Below are 21,083 nucleotides of genomic sequence, written 5' to 3'. Positions count from 1 at the left end.
CAGGTGGGTGACGGTTGGAAAAGAAAGGCCTCTGGCCTCTAGCTCTGTGCCGTGCACACCTGCTCTGCCCTAGCACTTACTGCACCCAGGTGGTCACCGCCCAGGTGCTTCGGTCCCGCACAAGGTGGGTCCATGAGGTCTGGGTCAGGCTGGGTCGCTTCCTGTCCCCTCGCAACCCGCGCAACAGGGAGCCAAGAGAATGGAGCCAGCCTTCCGGCTTCCCGATCCCCTCGGTTCCGGGGCCTACACGCCCTAAGCGAGCTCGCGAGGGCTCGGGACTCCGGGACCTCCCCGCGATGCCAAGCCCGCCAAAGTTTGCCGCGAGGAGAAACGGGCGCGGATGTGAGCGTCGCGGGGTCCGGGTCTCCGAGGGGATGGGCACGCGCGCGGACCGAGGCCGGAACCTTTCTCCTCTCGCCGCGGTAGCCCCGGGCGGGCCGGAACCTTTCTTCTCGTGTCGCCGTTGGCGGGCGGAGGCGTTCGGAGACGGAACGGTCCTCCAGCTGCCCGGCTCGCGCCGCGGTCGCCGGCTGCTGACGTGGGCGGACCTGGTGGGGTCCGTGGGTGCGGGTCGCCATGGCAGTGGACATCACACTGCTGTTCCGGGCCAGCGTCAAGACCGTGAAGACGCGCAACAAAGCGCTGGGAGTGGCGGTGGGCGGCGGGGTTGAGGGCAGCCGCGACGAGCTGTTCCGCCGGAGCCCCCGGCCTAAGGGCGACTTCTCCAGCCGGGCGCGCGAAGTGGTGAGCTGGTTGCTATGGAAACGGCGGGCTGGAGAGGGGGGCGGACCCGCGGCAGGGACCCCAGACCCCAAACCGGACTCTGTCCCGTAAGCAGTGGGTGAGGGAAGCGCCTGGAGAAGGTGATGTCAAGGGGGGGGGGGGCAGGAGAGTTGGTCCTAGAGAGTCGACGGCTGTCTTTGGAAAGGAACAGCCTTAGGTCGAGGAATGGGGACGCATGTTGGGGAACTCGGAACTCTGTCTGCAACGTACATGGGCTGCTTTGTGAGGTAATGAGCGTGCAGACCTGAACGCCGGCGAAGCTTCCCCCACCGCCCTCTGCTTTCGTGTCGCAGCACTGACTACAGTCACAGTGTATTTATCTCTTCTGTTTACTTGTCTCAGCCCCCTCCGCTCCCCCGCCCCGCACTGAGATCCAAGATCGCATTCGGCCGCCCTGTCCCTTCTCCTTGCTTCCTGCAATAGGTTAGGGTTCATGCCAGGGACCGGTCTGTCTTGAGACTGGTTTAGGATAATCTTTCACAAACACTCTCTATTACAGCCATCTAAACTACTTTCTGTTCCCTGAACACAGCAGGCTTTCGTTCGGGAGAGCAGGGACCTACTCCTTCAAGGCAGTAACAGTGTTGGCTTCACTTCAGAATCCCCGAAGCCTGACTCATAGCATTGCTTAGTAAATGTTTGTTGAATCAGTGAATGAACAAATGGTTGTCTCCTTCCCCACTAAACAGGAAACTCTGTAAGCGGAGAGATAAAGTTTGCCAGGTTCACTTTTGTAGCCTTGGCACCAAGGGTGGATCTAGTTTTTGTGGAGCTTGAAGCTTATACAGTTCTGTCTGTCCTCTTTAAGAAATAAAAATACAGAGTCACAAAAAAAAAGGTTCGGAGCATTGGGGGGTGCAAGGGAGGGGCCCTGATGCTTAAACTTCATGGTAATTCTACTTCTGTTTGATACACAGTGCAGTGCCTGGTACTTTGTAGACACTTAGATATTTTTTAATGAATATATGTATGCATGAATTAGTGACTGGCAGTTTCTAGAGGATATTCAAGCCTCGGAAGGGAAATTGGTCCAGATGAATATATTCAATCCATCAATAAGCATACATTAAGCGCCTACCTTCTGACCAGCATTGTGTTAGAATAACACGATTTAAAAGGAATGGTGGGAGAGACAGACACATTACCAAAAGAAGTGCCACAACGCCTTGAAGGCGTTGTGTAGGACACAAAGGAGAGTGTGTTCAATTATGCGTCAGGGCCAAGAAAGGCTTTACAGAGGCGCTGATGCCTGAAACAAATCTTGAAAGAAGAGTAGTTGGGTCCAGTGCAGATAGGGTGGAGAAGGGCATCTCAGGCTAAGAGAAGAGTATGCACAAAGGTGTGGAGATGGGTAACTTTATGCTCAGTTTATTTATACTCAATGCGTGTCTACCCATTAAATTACAAATTAGTAATGGCATTTCAGATTTGGGGGGGGGAGGAACTTTTAATAGCTGAACAACTCCTAACAGTGGTAACTGTGCCACTTTGCAATGGGAGCTTGATTAGTTAACTCGTTTGGGCTGTGGGATTAATGGGGACCTTGGGAGTAGAAACTGGGTCTTGGATTTAGAAGACTTAGATTCCAATCTGGGTTCTGCTACTTAGATGTGGGTGACTTGGGTAAGTCCTGTTACCCGAGTCTCATTTCCCTTTTCTATAAAATGGGCATGATAATACCCTACTTGACTGGTAAGCTGATTATTAGGATCTTATGAGACTTTGTATATATCGTAAAGAGCCATAATGATTATTATTGTTCCCCTTCACCCTCCTACCCTAACCCCGTGTAGGCCATTTAGATGTATTTTCATCAGTGGCACAAAACTTTATTCCCTACACCACTTTGCTTTCTTGTACTTTCATTCTTTACTTGCAAAGGGGAACCAAGTAAGTTCATGAGGGAATCTGAAAATCCTGTGTAGGTACTAAACAGCATCGATAGTGGAGGCAGTGACACTCCTCTGTCAAGGTGAAGCTATCCGCGATGGCATATGTGTGGCAAGCATGCAGCTATTCCTCTTTCTCCCTCCCTGGGACCATGAAAGCCAGTGTTAATTTCACAGTACATCTGTGTTGCTCAGAATCCTTTGTGCCCCAGGCAACCATTACCTATTGTTGGACCTGACATTCAAGTTGATATTTGCTGACATCCTACATAACATATAGTAAAAATAGAGTCTGTATGCCTGAAGCAGAACCATGGACTTTTTTCTTTTAGTACTTAAAAGGATCTTAAGTTCATGTTGTTCAGTCTTTTCATTTTATAGGTGGGAAAACTAACACTCAGGTAAGTGAAATGTCTTGCCCAGAGTCATAATAGATGAGGTCAAAGGACAGAGCCAGAGGAAGAAGCCAGGTCCTTTGACTCCAGTTTAATGTTGCTTATTTCCCACCCTGCCCCATACATACATTTCCACTATAATTTTAAACCAAAAATTCTTCAGCTGAGTTTCTTCTTCCTGAGTTAATACTGAATTCATAACTGCATACCGAATAAGATTTGGAGCAGAAAGACCTGAATTTGAATGCCTTTTACTTACTGCATGAACTTGGGCAAGTTACTTAACCTCAGTTTCCTCACTCCTAAAATAGAGTGAATAATAGCAACCTTATAAGGTGGTTATGCAGATGAAATGAGAAAAGGTGTGCAAGTGCTTGCATCAGTGTGAATTCTTTTGATTGCTAGTAAGGGTAACCTAATTTAAACTAACCTGAGCAAAATAGGAATATGTTGGCTTGTATAACTGGGAAACACAGGAAGGAGCTTCTTTCTCTAGGTCGTATCCATAAAACCCCAGGAAAGGACTCTAGTTGGTTCTGCTTGGGTCCTGAGCCCTCGTTACGTCCTCAGAGGGATAAGGTTCTTCACATGGCCAGGTCAGATGTCCACTCCAAGAGGTGGGTTGGGTGCTGTGATTGCTGCCCCACCAGAACCTTGGAAAAGGGAGTGCTATGTCTGACACTAGGGAGTAAGGGATGCTGGGCAGGCAAAACCGACAAAAATGTTCCTTCTAGTCCCTAGCACAGTGCCTGACCTGTCTTCGCTTTACCTGCCTGGTGGTCTTCAACTCTGTGGGGAATACAAAACTAGAATTGTGGGAGTTTGTATGACAGGCTTTGGTGTGGGAATGTGTCTGGAGGTGCCTCGTAAGGGCAGCTCTTTCATTTTCTTACTAATTTATAAAGGTTACAGAGTCCAGGGGAAGCAATACACAGTAAACCAAGACCCCTCTAAGTAGCCAAACTGAGTATGCAGGGGCAACAGGAGCCAGTGAACAGAACATCAGGGAACCTGTGTTCTAGACCAAGTTCAGCCATGAAGTGGACAGACCACCTAATCTTTCTGCACCTCAGTGTCCACATTGGTAAAACCGCCAGCTTAGACTATAACTGTAGCGATTTCTTGTAAAACAAAGATGTCTTGTTTATAAGATAAACAGCGACTCTGTGTTGCTGGGAATTCTATTTTCAGATTAGGCATGCAAATGAATTTTTCTTTATTACACATTGCTTTTGTGAAAGCTAAGTGTCATTTATTTTTAATTTTTTTATGAGTTAATTACCTTTAGTTCCTGGCTTAAATTCAGACTTCTTACAGCAACCCAAAGCCAAATGGTCTGGTCCCTGCTACCTTCCTTGAGCCTCCCCTCCTCTCACCTTCCTCTTAGTCTACTCCAGCTGCCCTAGCCTCCTTGCTTTCCTCACGTGCACCAGGCACATTCCTACCTCAGGACCTTTGCGCTTGTTGTTCCCTCGACCTGGAACACTTTTCTCCCAGATTCCATGTGGTTTGATCTTTAGGCCTCTGCTCATTCGTTGTTTCAGTGAGCCCTTCCTCCACTGCCCTGTATAAAGTAGCATCCTTTTTCTGTTCTTTACTCCGCTTTATTCCTGTCATCATCTAACATATCATGTATCTATTGACTTGTTTATCCACTAGACTGTATACTTCATTGAAACAAAGACTCTTTAGGTTCTAGAATAGTGCAGGATAGGTTCTCAGTAAATGTTTCTTGAATTAAAGAATGAGTGTTATCTACTGTGTCACTTTGCTTTTAATTTTGGAGCTGGTTGATCTCTGTCCAAGGCTCCTTCCAATTCTAGAAATGTGTGATCCTAACATGATTCCTTAATATTATACAGTATATATGTACACTTAATCCAGTATCTGGAATAAACCTTGAATAAATTGTAGCTTTTATTTTATTAGTAAGATTTAGTTCCTACCTCAAAGAGTTTATAGTCAAGTGGAGAAGCAGACCCATAAATAATAACTCAGGTAGAAGTGACAACCGTAATGTTCACATTGATTCCCCAGGTCCTCCTCGATTTTCTTCTGAGATGTAGTGTTGAACTTGTGTGCCAATGTTTGGAGCCAAAGGTTAAGCTGGGACCACCTGGATTATTATCCATAGTAGCTGGAAATAGACTTTATCCATAGATAGATACTCAATAGATTGAGTATAATTCTACTTAAACTGGGTTTCAGTTGAGGGAGCATGGTTCAAAGAAGCAGTATCAGGCAACAAGTGCCAAGGGTCAGTGAGAAGCTGGAGATAGGCCCACACAAGACAGGAATAGATCAGGAAACAGTGTAGGTTTAGGATGTAGGATTCAAACAGAACGTGGGTCTGTTGAATCATATAGATTTAAAAAAAAATTAACGGAGAGTTCTTTTTGCAAATGAAATAAGGAGCAGCTTTTGCTAAGGCTGGGATGAGGGGGCGGGGAAGAGAGAGGTTCATTAGCCAGCTTGCCCCTCTACCGCCATTCCCCCTTCTCCTTGAGGAGCCCCTTTGGAACCAGCCATAGGGCTCAGAGAGACACAGTTTCTCACTGCATTAATGTTCTCCAAGTCTTCTTTTAACTTCATGATGCTGTGTGTTTATGGATCATAATAACTGAGTGTGTACTGTAAGCAGAACTCAGTGCTAGTGACTTTCCATGATATAAATAGTGAGCCCTTTGTATGGACTGCACTCCTGAAATTTTCCAGGATTTATGAAGACTACCTTTTGAAATTATATTTATTCAATACTAATTGATTTATCCCACCTCCTGTAAGCATTGGACTGTTGATAGGTGTCAGTCATTGTGAGGACACAAAAAACTATGAGACATATGTCCTGGCTCTTTGAAAATAGAAATGAAGGATAACTAAAGCCCCTTGAGGGAGAATCGGTAGAAAATCAAACTGAACCTTGAAGGATGAGAACCATTCTACCAGACAAAGGAAGGGAGTTAAATCACATTCCTGGCAGAGGGAGGAGTGTTAGCAAAGGCACCGGTGTACAACAGCAGGGTGACTGGGGGGAGCAGAGGCAAGGCTGGAGTGATGGGAACCCTTTTTTGGAGGAGGCCTGGGTGAGGGGCAGAGAGGCAGGGGATGGGGCTGTGCTGGATTAGGTTAGAGCAGGGGTCAGCCAACTCTGGCCCGTAGGCCAAATCCAGCCACTGCCAATTTTTGTAAATGAGGTTTCAGTGGAATGCGACCACGGTCATTTGTTTCCACGTAGGCTATGGATGCTTTTGTGCTATAGTGGTAGAGTTGTAGCTGGCAAAGTCTGAAGTATTTCCTATTTGGCTCTTTAGAGGAAAAGTTGGCCAGACCTTGGGTGAGAGCATTGTCAGCAGTGCTGAGGAGTTTGGACTTTATGCTCTAAGCTATGTGAGAAGAGGCCTGAAAAGTTCATATTTGTCTTTTAAAATAATCAGCAATATTGCAGATGGGTTTGGAGTGTAACACGACTGACATAGAGGAGCTAATTGGGAGGCTATTGCAGTAATCCAGGTGAGAGCTAATGAGCTAGTGACAGAGGAGTGGTGGAGGGATGAAGTAGATATTTAGGAGGTGGATTTAAAAACATGTAGCCATTGGTGGGGTTAGAAAGAGGGAGAGGTAGAATAATTCCCAGCTTTCTAGTTGGCAAGTTTCATGGCGGTAGATATCACAATAACATTTTTTTCAAAGTTAGAGTAGGATGCCATTAATCATGCCTTCCCGTTCTCAGTTCTAAACAGTGGAGAATAGATTCACGGGGCCCAACAGACATTAGAGTTTTATTAAGACAACAAGTGGTGGGTAACTCCCCAATGGCAGTGCTTCTTGGTAAATCTGGATTGGAGAGCATAGCTGGAACCCCCTGGGGTCCTCTAGGTTTGTCATATTTAGATCTTGGAGATGATTGAGTCTTTAAAAAGACACGTAGTTCATATGCCCAGCCAACTACATCACAAATCCAGTGAACACTGGGCTGGGCCTTACTATGATGAGAGCTACAAGGCAAGTCAACCACACCAGACTGCAGATGGGGATACTCAGTAGGGCCATTTAGACACCAGGTTCTTACACAGACTTTTGTGCTCAATTGTGCATTCTTTATTCTTGAAAGAAATTCATCTTGGTGGTAATGACTGTATCACATACTGTAGAAGCATGGTTCTCAGGGATAGTCAATTGACTTTCTCCTTCATTCCAAGAAAAATCTGGAATGGGTCAAAGAGTTCCCTCTTTTCTCAGTTTCTAGTTGGCAGGTAGCCAGTAGTTCAGTGTATCACCTACTAGGATAGGGCTGCCAAAACAGGTCCTCTCAGGATGACATTGTTAATGAACTCTTCCTGTCCACGGTCTGATACTATCTTGCAGGCTTGAGAACCAGGTTTGTCAACATACCAAGGATAGAACCATCTATCAGGGCAGATATCAACTGAGCTCACACCAACTTGTGTACAAGTTAGAATACCAGATTATTTTCTTTGAGTGCCATAACTAATACTCAGGAGGATCCAAATTTTGGAAAGTCAATTATTTTTGAGCTTCTGCTATAGGTCAGGAACTCTGTTGAGGGCTTTACATATGTGATCTCAATTAATTTTTCTCTATTTGAGGGAATAGAAATATAATATTATCAAGTGATTTTACAATATTAATCATATTATGAATAATATGATTCTAGAATTCATACAAACTTGATGTTTGAGGTTTCTTGTTATGTGAAAATCTATATGGGCTCCCTCTGGTGGGCAAAGTATCAGTGACGTTTACAATGGTTAATTATGGCTTGTGTTATGAAAAACTTGTTGTGCTTAAAACATATTAAGTTTAAAATTGACTTAAAAAGAGGCCCCTTCCGAACCCTCTAACAGAAAGTGAATAAACCAGAGAAGTGAAAAGTATGATGTGTTGAATGAACTCATATATCATATAACTCACATATGAAAAGTTTGCAGCACAGTTGTAGTTTTGAACTCGGTAGTACTTTTTTCTTCCTGACTTTCAGGTTCTCAAAGTCTGTAAATACTAGAATTTGCCTTCTCCTACTTGTCACAGTCTAACCTAATGCCTATTTGTCAAAACTTTCTTATGGAGCTCATAAGCTATATTTAACCAAGAGAAGTGAGTCTTTTCATTTCACAATATTGTATACATTCCTGTTCACTTTTTGGACAGATGATAAGAAAACCCTAGTAAAATCAACATTTGTCTTTTATAGTCTAAGTAGAAATGACAGACTGCAGCATATCTTGACTGGGAGAAGTTAAGAAAGGAATTAAAAAGCATAAGTTTTGAATTATAAATACTTTTGGACTATGCCAATAATTAACTGTGTGATCTTGGAGAACTCACCTAACCTCTATTTTTGTTTTTCGTTTCCTTTTTGTTTTTTTCATTTTTCTTGTTTAATGAGGAGCTTTGACTAGATAATCGTTAAGGACCTTTTCAACAGGGTGGTTCCATGATTCAGTACTCTTTTTTCTGAAAGCTTCAGAATATATTTTAAAATGCTTTTGCAGTAGTAACTGCCCAGCGCCTTATGATACTTCCCCCCGAGCTCCTATGTACTCAGAATTTTTCACCTAGATAAAAAAAAATGATTTTGTTTTTCAAAGTTGTTGTTCGGTATGTTTCCACAAGTATATTTGATTTAATAGTGATTATGTACTCTTATAATGGGCTGTTATCAGTGAGGCATGTTTTTGAAGTTGACTGATTTTAAAATCTGATTATAAAAACAGTAAGTGCTCATTAAACAGAATAAAAAAGAAAGTGAAACTCACATATAGTACTACTGGCCAGAAATAGCCACTGTTTTAATTTTCATATATATTTTTTCAGACATTTTTCCTATTAAACAAAAACAATTTTTCTACAATGCCGTTTTCTAGCCCCTCCTTTTTTTTTGTCTTGTCTTGGCTTTTTCACTTAATAACATATTGTGAACATTTTTCTATGTCAATACGTATTGTTCTTGTCATCAGTTTATTTGGCTGCATAACCATTAAAAATAATATTGCAGAATAAAAATCTCTTACCTAAAAAAAAAAAAAAAATTACATAACTTATTCACCTGAACCTATATTGAAAGATATTTAGGCTGCTTTCAGTTTATCACTATTTTAAACAAACAGTACATTTTTTTACCAAATTTGTTTCAAATTTATAATCTCTTAAGATAGAAGGCAAAATGTACATAAATTCACTTTACTTGTTTTCTGTTGAATCTTTTCTCAAATATAAAAAATTGGATGCCCTGATTTGATAAAAAGAAAATTATTCCTAACTTTGGGGAAAGTGTTAAATGTATGAGAACTTATTTCGGTGCTAGAGGAGAATGGAAAGGGGTAGGTGATAATTGGGAGCAGGCTAGTCAGGAAAACTTTTACGTGGGAGCAGAGCCTTGAAGAGCAAGTAAAATTGGGTAGGTGGTGAGCCTGAGCAGGATGTATTTCAGTGACAGTAAGGAAATTGGCTGACTAGGCCAGTGGGTTCTTCTTTGTCAGTGGCGTGAAACAAACTTGGGGAGGTACTTTATAGTCTGCAGATTATAGAAGGCCTCCTGAGCTTTTGTACAAAATAAGTGTACAAAAATCAGTGGCCATCCAAATCTAATTAATGACCATTTAAAATCTAATGAAATCATTTACAGTAGTAACAAAAAGCATTTCTAGAAATAACCTTAATAAGAAATGTAAATGCCCCATTTGAAGAAAACTTCCCAGTTTTGTAGAGAGATATAGAAAACTTGAATAAGTAGAAACACATATTGTGTATGTGGAAGGGAAGAAGTGCTAGAAAGACATCAGTTATTCCTAAATTAATTTGTAGATTTAATGCAGCTTTATTCCAAATTCCAGCAGAAAGTAGTTCTGAAATTTATCTAGAAAAGAAGGTGAGTGAAAATAGCTAATTAATTTTTGAAGAAAAGTGGAAGGGTGTGTGTGTTGGGGTGGGTGTACTAGCCTTACCAAATATTAAAACATTTTAAAGCCAAAAAATAATATATGCATATATGGATCAATCAGTGAAGCCTGCTAGGCCAGGTGTGTATGTGTGTGTAACTCTTGTTTAGGGAGGTATTGTAAATCAGTAAGAAAAAGAAGGTTTATTCAGTGATTTGGGGATAATTGGTTAGCACTTTGAAAAAAAAGGCTTTTTTTTTTTTTTAGGTCCTTGTCTTTTACTGTACACACATTAAAGTAAATTTTTACATGGACTAAAGATTTAATTGTAAAAGCAAAACTGAAGAAAATGGAAATGTGTATGAAATATTGACCTATCTTCTAGAAGTGGGAGGTCTTTCTGAGTTTAAAAAGTAGCAGCAGTAATCTTAATAATGGTGTTGATTTTGATGATAGCAGCTATCACAAGTACTTTACATAGAGACACTATAGCATTATTTCCAAGTACAAGAAATTATTAGGTGAATATGGCATACTGAAGAGTTTGTCATGACATGAGAAGAATTGCTCATATTAAAAAATAGTACCAAAACCAGATACAATTAAAACTATATATACAAAATCAAAAAACTCTAGGCATGGACATAATGATAGAAGGGAATACACTAAAATGTTAACAATGGCTATTTCTGGCTGATGAGACTATGGGTGATTTATTTTTCTGCTTCTATCTTCCTGAATTTCTCTAATGAACACGTATTACTCTTGAAATGAGAAGCAAACAGAATAAGTAAAACTCTAGGCAGATGAGTTTTTATTTGCATTGGAAGGAAATGGAAAAGAATTAATATCTTTTGATTGGAAAAATGTCATGAATAAGCAGTATCTAATTATATATTAAATGTACAACGGAGGGGGCCCCTCTTTAAAGGAAGTCTGTGGTAAATCTTTTGTAAAGGGAGTAATTTTCCTGTAACTCAGCTGGATTTTCAATTCAGACTTTCTTAACCTGTACAAGAAAATCATCCACAAATGTTTCATTGATGTCTTAGCTTTCTGGTTGTCATTCTAAAAAATAATAAACAATAATAATAGCTACCACTCGTAGAGCACCTACTCTACCTGGCACTATGCTAAAAGCTTTGTAATTTGGTTGACTATCCTTGCGAGTTAGGTTCCTTTACTCATGAAGAAACCGAGGTGCCCTGCCCAAGATGATGTAACATTGATGAGCTTGTGCCGTATTCCTGGGATCGCCTGCCACCTCTCCAGGCTCTGTGAATGCAGGGGTATGTGCATGCTGAGTGCTGTCCTGGGACTTTGGAGCTGGACATCACTTTGTATGGCACAGGTCAGATCTCTGGTGATTCTCTCCTTGGCGTGTTGTCATATCATCTACTGTCTTCAGGAGCATATTTTGCTACATAAATCACAGGTATTTGAAAATGCCTGACTAGCTTTTGGGGAAGTACAGCTGCCTCCAAATCAAACTCTTTTTTTAGTCAACAATTACTAGTAACTGTGTATTTTTTAGAGGTAGTGTTGACGTATGTTTTTGGGAAAATGGAAAAAGGGTTGTAGTTTTAGTTAGTAAAATCATTGAGAAAGAAGTAGACCCAACTTATATATTATATCCATATGAAAAAGTATAATTCCCTTTTCTGTCACTGGGACACTAGTTTGTTATTTATTTGTTCATTCAACAGTCAGTCCCATGGAGAACTCGAGCTGAGATGATTTTTCAGAATTGCTCAGGTGAGGCAAGGGGCCAGGCCTTTAAAAACCATCGGTCAGTCATCAGATGAGGGCTTCACCAGGGAAAGGCCTTCGAGCTGGGTGACATAGCTTCCTTCTTCTGAGGACAGTGCCTGAGAGAGACTCAGCTGTGAGCCATCAGCAGGCAATTCTTCTGGATGTTGGGGGAATGGGGGCCTTCATCCTGGAGGCACAGCTCTGCCATACTACCTTTTAGGGTTGTTGTGAGGACTGAATGAGATATTTCATGTGAAGCTGCCAGCATTGTATCTGGTACATTAGAGATACTCATTAAATGGCAACTACTTCATTATCAGCTTATATTTTTTGAGTATCTGCCCATAAGTATAAGGAAGGCACTTAGATTGCTCTTTGGGCTGGAAAGATGAAAGAGACTTTCATTTTGGTCATTAATATGCTAACAATCTAGAAGAAGGCATTCATTCATTCAACAAATATTTATTGAGCATCTGCTATACGCTATGCACTGTTTTTGACCCTGGGGATAGAGCAAAGGTAAGACAGACCAAAATCTCTGCTTTCATGGAGAGTATATTCTAATGGGAAACTGATACTAAACAAGTAAACAGATTAAAAAATACTTGCGTCAGGTAGTGTTAAGTAAACTCATAAGACATACTCATAGAAGTTTTCACAAGAGGAACTTTGATAATTTAGATAGCAGAGAGATTACTTCAGGGTAAGGTTGTGGGGAGGCTTCATGGAAGAGGTGACATTTAGGTGCGCCTCCCAGATTTTCCACATGTGGAATGGAGAGAGGAGATGCAGGACTGAACACATGACAAAGACTCTAGGAGTGGGAAAGCACAGGATGGTAAAATCTGAGGAAAGCTCAGTTTAACTGGAAGGAGTGTGAAAAGTAGGTAATGGGGTGTGCCAGGTATTACCCCTCGGCCCCTACAGATCTACTCTCTATCCTTTCCACTCTGCTCCTGCATCAGGAGGCTGATCTTTAAGGAGTGCGTGGCTGGGTGTCCTTGTTCCCTGGCTTCTGATTGGGTGCAGCCAGTTCGAGGCTCTAGCAGGAGACTGGAGGGCTGGAAGAGGCAGGAGTTGGTTTGGGAACTGGGTAAAGGCTTTGCATCCACAATCTATTACTCAGATTATGTGTCTGCCCACCAGCCCTAGAATTTTTTACCTGTGTATGTCAGGCATCCCATGGGTTAGGATGGATTTAGCCAATAGGCTGGTACCAGCCATCAATAGACAGGATTGTACTGTAGCCCCACTCAGGGGTGACCCTGAAAGATAGTGACAAAGGGAATTTCTCCCCGTGGATAGAACTTTGGACAATTCATCTTTGCCTTTTTATTTAAGGTGGCTTTTAAAGGCGATATGTTTCTCTCTGTCTCTCCCTCAACTTTACAATAGGGAAATGTCAAGAATTTTAGGCTCAAACAGATTTTCTCTTAGTGATGTGGCAGTTCACACTTTTCTTCCAAATATGACCTGAAGGGTTAGAGGTGGTAAATGGTCTTGTGGCATTTTGACTATAAATCTGAACTGGACTGGAATCTGTAACCCATTATCAGATTCTGAATCAAGCTGCCTTGTCTTTCTCCTGTTTTTGTTTCAGTGAAAATGTGTGTTTTTATTCTGTCAGTGGATGGTTTACATACCTAATATACCTAATATTAAAAGGGAATTATATAATGAATACTTGATGTGAAAGGGACTAGTTAAATACTTCAACTCCAAAGGATTCCATTAAAGTAACAAGGAAATTACATTTAATTTTAAATGGTAGAAAGATTTTTTTAATGTTATTGCTATTAAGCATGTATTACACACACTCAAGCCATTTTTTGCAAATGAATTCCCAAAGCACAATTCATCTTTATACAGGTGGAGAGGAAATATTCTTGAAAAATATAGTTTGATGTTGTCTTCTTAACTGCGGAGAGAAGCATACTTTTCCAAAGAATAGAATGTGATGGTTGATTGGAAACTTTTGGAGTTACGGGCTTTTAGCTCTACCTCTTGAAATAAGAAAATATATATAAATGGGTCCCCAGATGAAGGCGTGGTGGGGTACTTTATAGCCCTAATTGACTCCAGACATAGAGGCCGTGATTTGCAAGCAAGCAGTGACAAGAGGAAGTTAAATCAAAATTAAATTAAGGGAAGGAAGAAAAAAAAAAAAGAGATATCAAGGAAAGGTGATGAATTTTCTGAAGGCGTCTAAATACTTATCTGTAGGTAAGTGGGAAATCTGTGAATATATCTCAGTTATGTCAAAGGATGAAATCTGGAAACATTTCAGTCCTAAAAAAGACCTTCTTTCTTTTATAAAGTCTTTTTTTGTATTCATTGCTTGGTACAATTCAGTCAGTACAGGCATATTTGCTGCTATGCTTTTCCATGACTCAACTGGCAATAAAAATCAGCATCTCCCATGATACACATCAGGTGATATTTTGGGAGGATTGGTTTTTCTGTTTATATTTTGACTATTTGATTTTGTTCAGCTCATGTAAATACAATTCTGGGAATCAGAGCCTACCGGCCACTCAGCCATGCTGACCACCATTTCTGCACTTGTCTCAGTTTCCCTTTTGCTGGCCTCCCCTGTCCAGTGAGTTCTCAGGCCCAAGAGGGCAGGGACTGTGTCCCACTCCCCATCACAGCAGAGACGAAGTGCAGAGTTCAGCACGTATTTGTGAAATTAATCTGTGCCTTGTGCTTCCTCTCTTTCTCATCCGGCCCACTGCTACCATGTGGGCTCATCCCTCACCATCTTGAGCCTGAGCTGATGGAACAGCACTGAGCACTCCCCGCCCCCGCCCAGAGCCAAGCCACTGTGCCGAAAATGCTGCTTTCCTTATGTTCCTGTGCTCAGAAGTGTTCAGTACTGCCCATTCCTCACACAGTGAATTGTGTTATTTGGCTGGTCTTCAAAGGTCTTTATAAAGCTAGCCCTACCCACTTTTCCAGCGTTACATCCCACACTTCCCTGGATCATCCTACCAGCTTTAACCAAGCTGCTCTTTTCACAAACTCCTCTGCTTTCTTGTCTCCTTGTTTGGCTCTTGCTATTTCTCTTGCTCGGACGGCTCGCTCCCCTTCACTTAACTCATATTCTACCCATCCTTAAAGGGTAGTTTAATCTCTTCTGAATTCAAAGCATTTGCTGCCTGTATTACTCGTTAAGCCAGCAACTATGTGTGGCTTATGACAGCCTTTGCATTATTGTTTGGTGGTGTTATTATTATTACTTTTTGAAGATCTGATTGGCTTTATTCAGTGATTTATGAATCAAGCAGTATCCCATCTAGCAAAGAGATAGGCACTCACATGTTGTTATTTAATGATTGCATTGTTGCTTAGCTTTCCAAGTGCTGTTGTCTAAACTATATTATTTATCTTTGAGCATGGGAGATGGAAAAGGAAAGGGTGAGAGTGATTTGATGTTTTTTAAATATTTCCCTCACTGGCTTTGGTAGCTAGTGCTGCAGCCGTTAGACAGGACAGTCACCACGTCTTACTCACGTTTTTCTTCCCAATGCCCAGCCCTGCTCCTGGTCCGTAGTGGTGATTCAGTACATGGTATGTGACTAAATAAATAGAAGGCGTTCTCAAATATTTGTTTACTAGTTTGACCCAAAGCTAAAAGAATCAACATGGGTGATTTTCCATCTTCTAAAAGCCATAAAAATCCAGTTTCTCATTTAGCTTTTTTTCACCATTAACAGTTCTCCCTCGAGCACTTCTTCCTTTTGCCTGCCTTCAGCTTCATACTGAAATATAAATCAATTTCCTCTAATTCTTTTCCCTGTGAAATTGGAGAACAGCTGTTTAGTCACCTCCTTATAAATAACCCTTCAACAAGTTAAATTGCCTCTAGGACTTGCTTTCTCCAGATTAAATTATCCCAAAGCCCTTTCTTTTGCTCATAAAGGCCTTTTCAGGAAGAAGCGTTAGTTATTTTTTTTATTTCTTCTTCTAGCTCTTTATAAAACTTTATTCTTTTCATAAATGTACCATAGAATACCCTATAAAGGCCTGATTAATGCTGTCTGGAAAGGAAGGCATCTTGAATCTCCTTCTCATTTGTGTTTTGGAGTATCCTGTTAACCTTTTTCCCTGTTGCCTGTCAGATTTAACTTGTGGTCTACTCTCACCCTCTCCTTGTTTTGTTTCCTTTTTCTGTGCCTTTCTTCAAATGAGTAGCTTGATTTTCTTCCCACAAAACACTAGCTTGCTGTATCAGGAGTCTTACAATTACAAGTTACAGAGACCCAATGTAAATTAGCTTAAATGATTAAGGGAATTTATTGATTTATGTCACTGAAAAGTCTAGTAATAGGACTTAACCTCCAGCTCGGCTGGACCCAGGGGACAAAGCAGTGTCACCAAAAGCCTTTTACCTCACTCCCTATGATCTGCCTTCGTGGTATTAACATCTCCCTTAAGGTACCCCCAAACTCTGCTTCGTGATAGCTGTAGAGCTGCAGCACGTGCAGACCTTACTTGCCATACTACCCCATCCAGAGGAAGAGAGAGGTGCTTTCCTCGGAGTACCCACCAGCATCTTGGAACTGAGGCAGATGCCTCTCCTTAATCCCATCTCCAGAGGTCTGCTTAGGACCCAGCTCTGCAAATAGAGGAGTGTCACACATGGCTGAGAATAGGGAAAGAATGATTTCCAAAAGAAATTTGGGGAGCTATTCCCAGGAGGAGGGCAATGGATGTGGGTGGCCAACAATAGATGTACGTTACACTCAAAATTGTGCTTCTTCATTCTGCCTTAGACAGATTATTGATATTGCTTTGGACTGAGGGTATCTCTGCGAATGAATTCTTCACTCACTCACTCACTCACTCACTCAACTCACTCATTCTTCATTGAACACTCTGGATAGAGTATGCCAGGCATGCAACTAGGTATTGGGTGTACAAACATGAGTGAGGCAATATCCCTGACCAGAAGAAACTCATAGTCTAGTGAAAAGACAGACTAATAGGCAGATAGTTAAAGCATGTTGTAATAAGTGCTGTTATCAGAGTGTATATGGACACAGAGGTAGAAGTGAAGAACTCAGTGGGAGGGGCTCGAAGCAGGGAGGGCTTCACAGGAGAGCTAAGCCTTGAAGAGTAGAAGGGATTTCCCTAGATTGGGGAAGGAAGGTCATTATCCTCAAAGCCATGGTGAACCATAAAACGTTTTCAGCAGGGGACTGGCAGGATCAGGTATGGATTTTAGAAAGATCGTTCTGCTGGCCGTTGGTAAGCTCAGTGGAGGTGAGAAGGGCTGGCAGTGAGGAGGAGGACCCATTGACTGCTGCAGTAATGCAGTCTGAGCAACACCCAGTGAAGACCTGAACTGAGCCAGGGACCATAGGGACAGAGGACAGATTTAAGATATATTGACAGGATTTGGGACTTGTTAGATGTAGGAGATGAAAATCAATGGTTCTAGATGAATTCAAGGTTTCAGTTGTGGGTGACTAGATGAGTCTGGTTCAGTTCAAGATGAGTTCATCTTTGTGGTTATTTGAGGTGCCTGTTGAACACCCACCCAAGGGATTCATGTTTATCAGGCCGTGGTAGATACAGAAGTGGACCTCAGGAAAGGTGTCTGAGCCAGAGACATAGACAGGGAGACATCGGAGTATAGGTGGAGGTTGAAGCCTTGAGGAAGGAGTGAGGTTACCCAAGGGGAATTTCAAATGCGAAGAAAAGAGGGCCTGGGAATGGGGAATGGCAACATCTGAGAGGCTGGTAGAGGAGAAGGAGAAGGAGGCTGTGGAGGAGTTAGGCATCTGGGTCCCTCCAAGTAATAGACCTCTTCTTATCTAGATAAAGGCAGTGTCACCTGGGAGGTTGGTGGCATGGTGGTTAGTTAAGAGCATGGACTCTGGGCTTTACTACCTACTGGTGTGTGACTTGTGGGCAAATTACTTCATTTCCTGATCTATAGGATGGGAATTAAGTAGTACCTAATTTTGGAGGATTAAATGAGCAAAGCGCTTTGAAAGTGCTTGGCACACAGGAAATGTTATAAAGTGTTTGATAAATAAACATGGAAACCAGTAAATGCATGTGCCCTGCATTTATGCATCTGTCTCTCTGAGCTTACATATCCACTGGCCAGTTAATCTGAAATCCAAAATTAGTCTGTTTGGACTTAAATAATTTATTCTTCTGAAAACTCTGGTGATTCCAGTGTAACAGTTTAAGTATCTGACTTCCTGAAGATTTTCTGGATTATTTATTGGATTATTTTTTCTACTGGCTATTAATTTTACCTCTGACTTTGATGTATTTTTCTTTGTTTCTTCCATACTTCATATATTTTAAAATTGTTCTTAATAACCTCACAGCATACAGCTTTCTCTTCTCTCTCTCTTTTTTTTTTTTTTTTAAGATTTTCTTCCCCAGAATCATTCTTAAGGTTCTGGAATGCTCTGTCAGTTGCTCCCCCGCATTTTGGTCAGTTTCTGGCATGTTACTTTTAATCAGGCTACTTTTTTCATCCATCTGTAGGAATTGGCAATATTTTCAATTCCTCTCCATTATGGTCAGGAATATGAACTTGCTGTCTTTTCTTCTTCCTTTTGCATTTTCCCAAGTATATGTCTTGAACCACTGATTAGATCTACGTGCCCACAATAACATAAGCAGGCACAAAGCTTAAATCTGATTTAAAGGAGTATTGTACAGTTTGTTACTCCATTAAAGTCTAGATTAAAATAGAACAGTATTCAGGGTGTGAGTTTGTCATGGAATCTCTAACACTCGTTGAATGAGACATCGTGTGTGTTCGTTTTTAAATAACCGGGTGGGTCACTTTTTTATTTATTATGAACACAAACACTGATGCTAACAACTGACATGTGAAAGGAAAACAGGGAATAGTGATGAAAACCATTTAATGATTAGTGAGGAAACAAATATTGTTTAATGAAAATAAAAACCATGTCTAAAGGGCCTAATGCTGACTTTTGGAAATATAACCATGTTGCGGTCTGTTGTGTACCCTCTGTCCTGTACAGTAGATATTGTTTAAAATTGCTTGGGAACTGGAGCTTGCAATTGTGAGCCTGGAATGTCCTGCAGATAATTAAGTTGTGGTCAGGCTTTGGAAAAATAAAAAGTTCTCGAACTATGATTTTATAAACATGCTACAATAACATTTCTTTATATTTAACAGTTTCTTATAGAAAGCTGATACTCTCATGAGGCATTGATTAAAGGTAAAACATCAAGAAAGAAAAAATATTAAATTAAAACTTCACTTAGGATGTTGACAGTTGGCTTGTAATATTAAACAGATGTGTATGTTTCTGGGGATATTCTTCTTTCTGAACTGAATTGCTAAGTTGTATTTTTTTAAATGACAACTACAAATTTTTGATCAGTTAATAATTTTAAATGCCCTTTCTACAATCTTCTGTATTCTAACTTCATCTGTAGTTTGAGCCCTCTCAATGATATAATGATTGGTGAAACCTTTGCTGCCTCTTCTAAAGTCTTTCATTTTCTTTCTTTCTTCATCTTTTCCCCCCCGTCTTAAAGCTTAACTGGGCTCTTCTGATTTCATGATGCATTCTTGGAGATTGATTCCTTGAAATAATTTTAGGATCACTGAGTGGAATTCTACCCTTTTAGATTTGTGTCTGTAGTTTACTTCTATATAAGTTTCACGTTGCCATCTCAGTGCACAAGTTGACCTACATTGTGGTATTGTGTTTGTGTGGTCAATTGTAAAGGCTTCACGATACGTGTGTAGAGCCAGCCATGCAGATCGGCCCATGCCCCCATGCTGCGGGCCCAAGGAAACGTCAGTGAGGGACCTAAAGGAAAGAGATTCAGTAAACTCTTCTTTTTGCTTACAGGGTTTGCCGTATTAGGCAAATAATGTAGAGTCCAGTAAGGGCAGTGGAAGGGGTGGGTGGGTAGCCTTTGGTAAATGGAGGAGGAGTCAGGTCAGATTTTGTAGGATGAGGTGAAGATATTTTGCATCTTCAAAGATTCTTCGTATCTGTTCGCAAGACTAGATAAATTGTTCATTGCGTTTGGGCTGATGAAATTTTTTAGTTCTGAAGATCATTTTAATTGTAAGTCTGACATGTGGACATCTTAAGTTTTCTGAAAGATATATTTTATGAGGCAGGAGTCTCTGATTAACCTGGAAGAACAGTTTAGTTGGTTTGGGTAGATTTATTTATCTTGGAACTATATTGTTTGCACAGTCTTCTTTTTGGAATCAGTGTTTTTTCTCTGCAGAGTCCATTTGGGAAGCTCTGATTTGGGGCCTAGTATTTGGAAGGCATTTCCAATAAACACAAACAAAGACCCGCTAGACTGTCTGAACAAATACAATGACATACTTTAGCATACAAAGCTTTATTTAACCTCAAGAGTAATGAATTTAGTTTTAATAGCAAACTATTTAAACATTACTATTTGTTCTTTATATCTAATATTGTAAATCGTTTTTAAATGTCCTCTTTCTTAAAGTTTGATTTAGAAGCCAAAAATTTTCTTCTTATAAAAAAGTGCATTTTTATATGAAAGGATTTGACAAGTATGCATTTCAGGTGTTCAACTTTTGTTCTCCAGCTCGCTGTTTTAGAATTATTATGTTAAATTTTGTGTGTGGGAGGAAGGAGAGCAAATTTCTGTGTTCGATGTCTTAGCAGATTTAATTGAATCATTGCCATATTCTCCTAGAAGTTTTCAATGCTAATTAACAGTACTCTTTCAGAAGGAGTTGGGAACTTTGAGCTACGTGCAAAAATACTATATAAATTTAGCATAATTTTTTACTCTAGAAAGAGCCATCCATTTTAGCATAAGAATCTGAAAAGCAGTAGAACATGTCTGTTAAGGTTTCTATCAGTTAGCTTGTTTCAGAGCTTTGTATTATTTCATTCCAATTCTCTTCCAATATTTTGCTGTGAAGGAGTGTTGTAAATATTTTAAATAGTTCTCTCTGACCAGAATTAATAATACCAGATATAAGTAGAAAATGCTGTTTCATTTTACCATTCTTACTGCATCATAAGCTAACTCTCTGTAAATGATATTCTTGTATAGATATTTTGGCCTGGCTCACTGATCCTAATTTCAGTATTATGCCTGACTTAGCAATAAGCTGCTGTGATCAGCAACAGTAAATTGTATTAGGCAGGCTTTATTTTCTGTGGCAGTGTGGTATTGTAGTTTCTCCCACCCCTGAGGTAGAAAACCATGGTCTTAGTATTGTTTTTCAGTTTTAATGTTTAATAACTCTGTCTTGGGGAAAGGGAAAGTGGGAAGTTTTTCAAAGTAGATGATGATTAAAGAGTTATACCATTTGAATTACTTTCATCTTTTAAAAATTTCATTTGATCATC

The 21,083-nt window shown here is 40.7% G+C and overlaps 1 protein-coding gene across 1 annotated transcript in view; it reads left to right on the top strand.

The window, feature by feature from the left end:
• The first annotated feature begins 477 nt into the window (after positions 1-477).
• The window catches only part of STX18 (syntaxin 18), a 120,898-nt gene continuing 100,292 nt past the window's right edge, over positions 478-21,083 (top strand). Inside the window, exon 1 of the mRNA XM_059923338.1 lies at positions 478-744. Within this exon, the coding sequence (XP_059779321.1) occupies positions 577-744 (168 nt within the window). The 5' untranslated portion in view covers positions 478-576. The remainder of the gene's footprint in view (positions 745-21,083) is intronic.

The sequence above is a fragment of the Balaenoptera ricei genome, chromosome 5 (assembly GCF_028023285.1).
Source record: "Balaenoptera ricei isolate mBalRic1 chromosome 5, mBalRic1.hap2, whole genome shotgun sequence".
In the NCBI taxonomy this organism is placed as follows: domain Eukaryota; kingdom Metazoa; phylum Chordata; class Mammalia; order Artiodactyla; family Balaenopteridae; genus Balaenoptera; species Balaenoptera ricei.
This window is presented reverse-complemented; position numbering and strand designations above follow the sequence as displayed.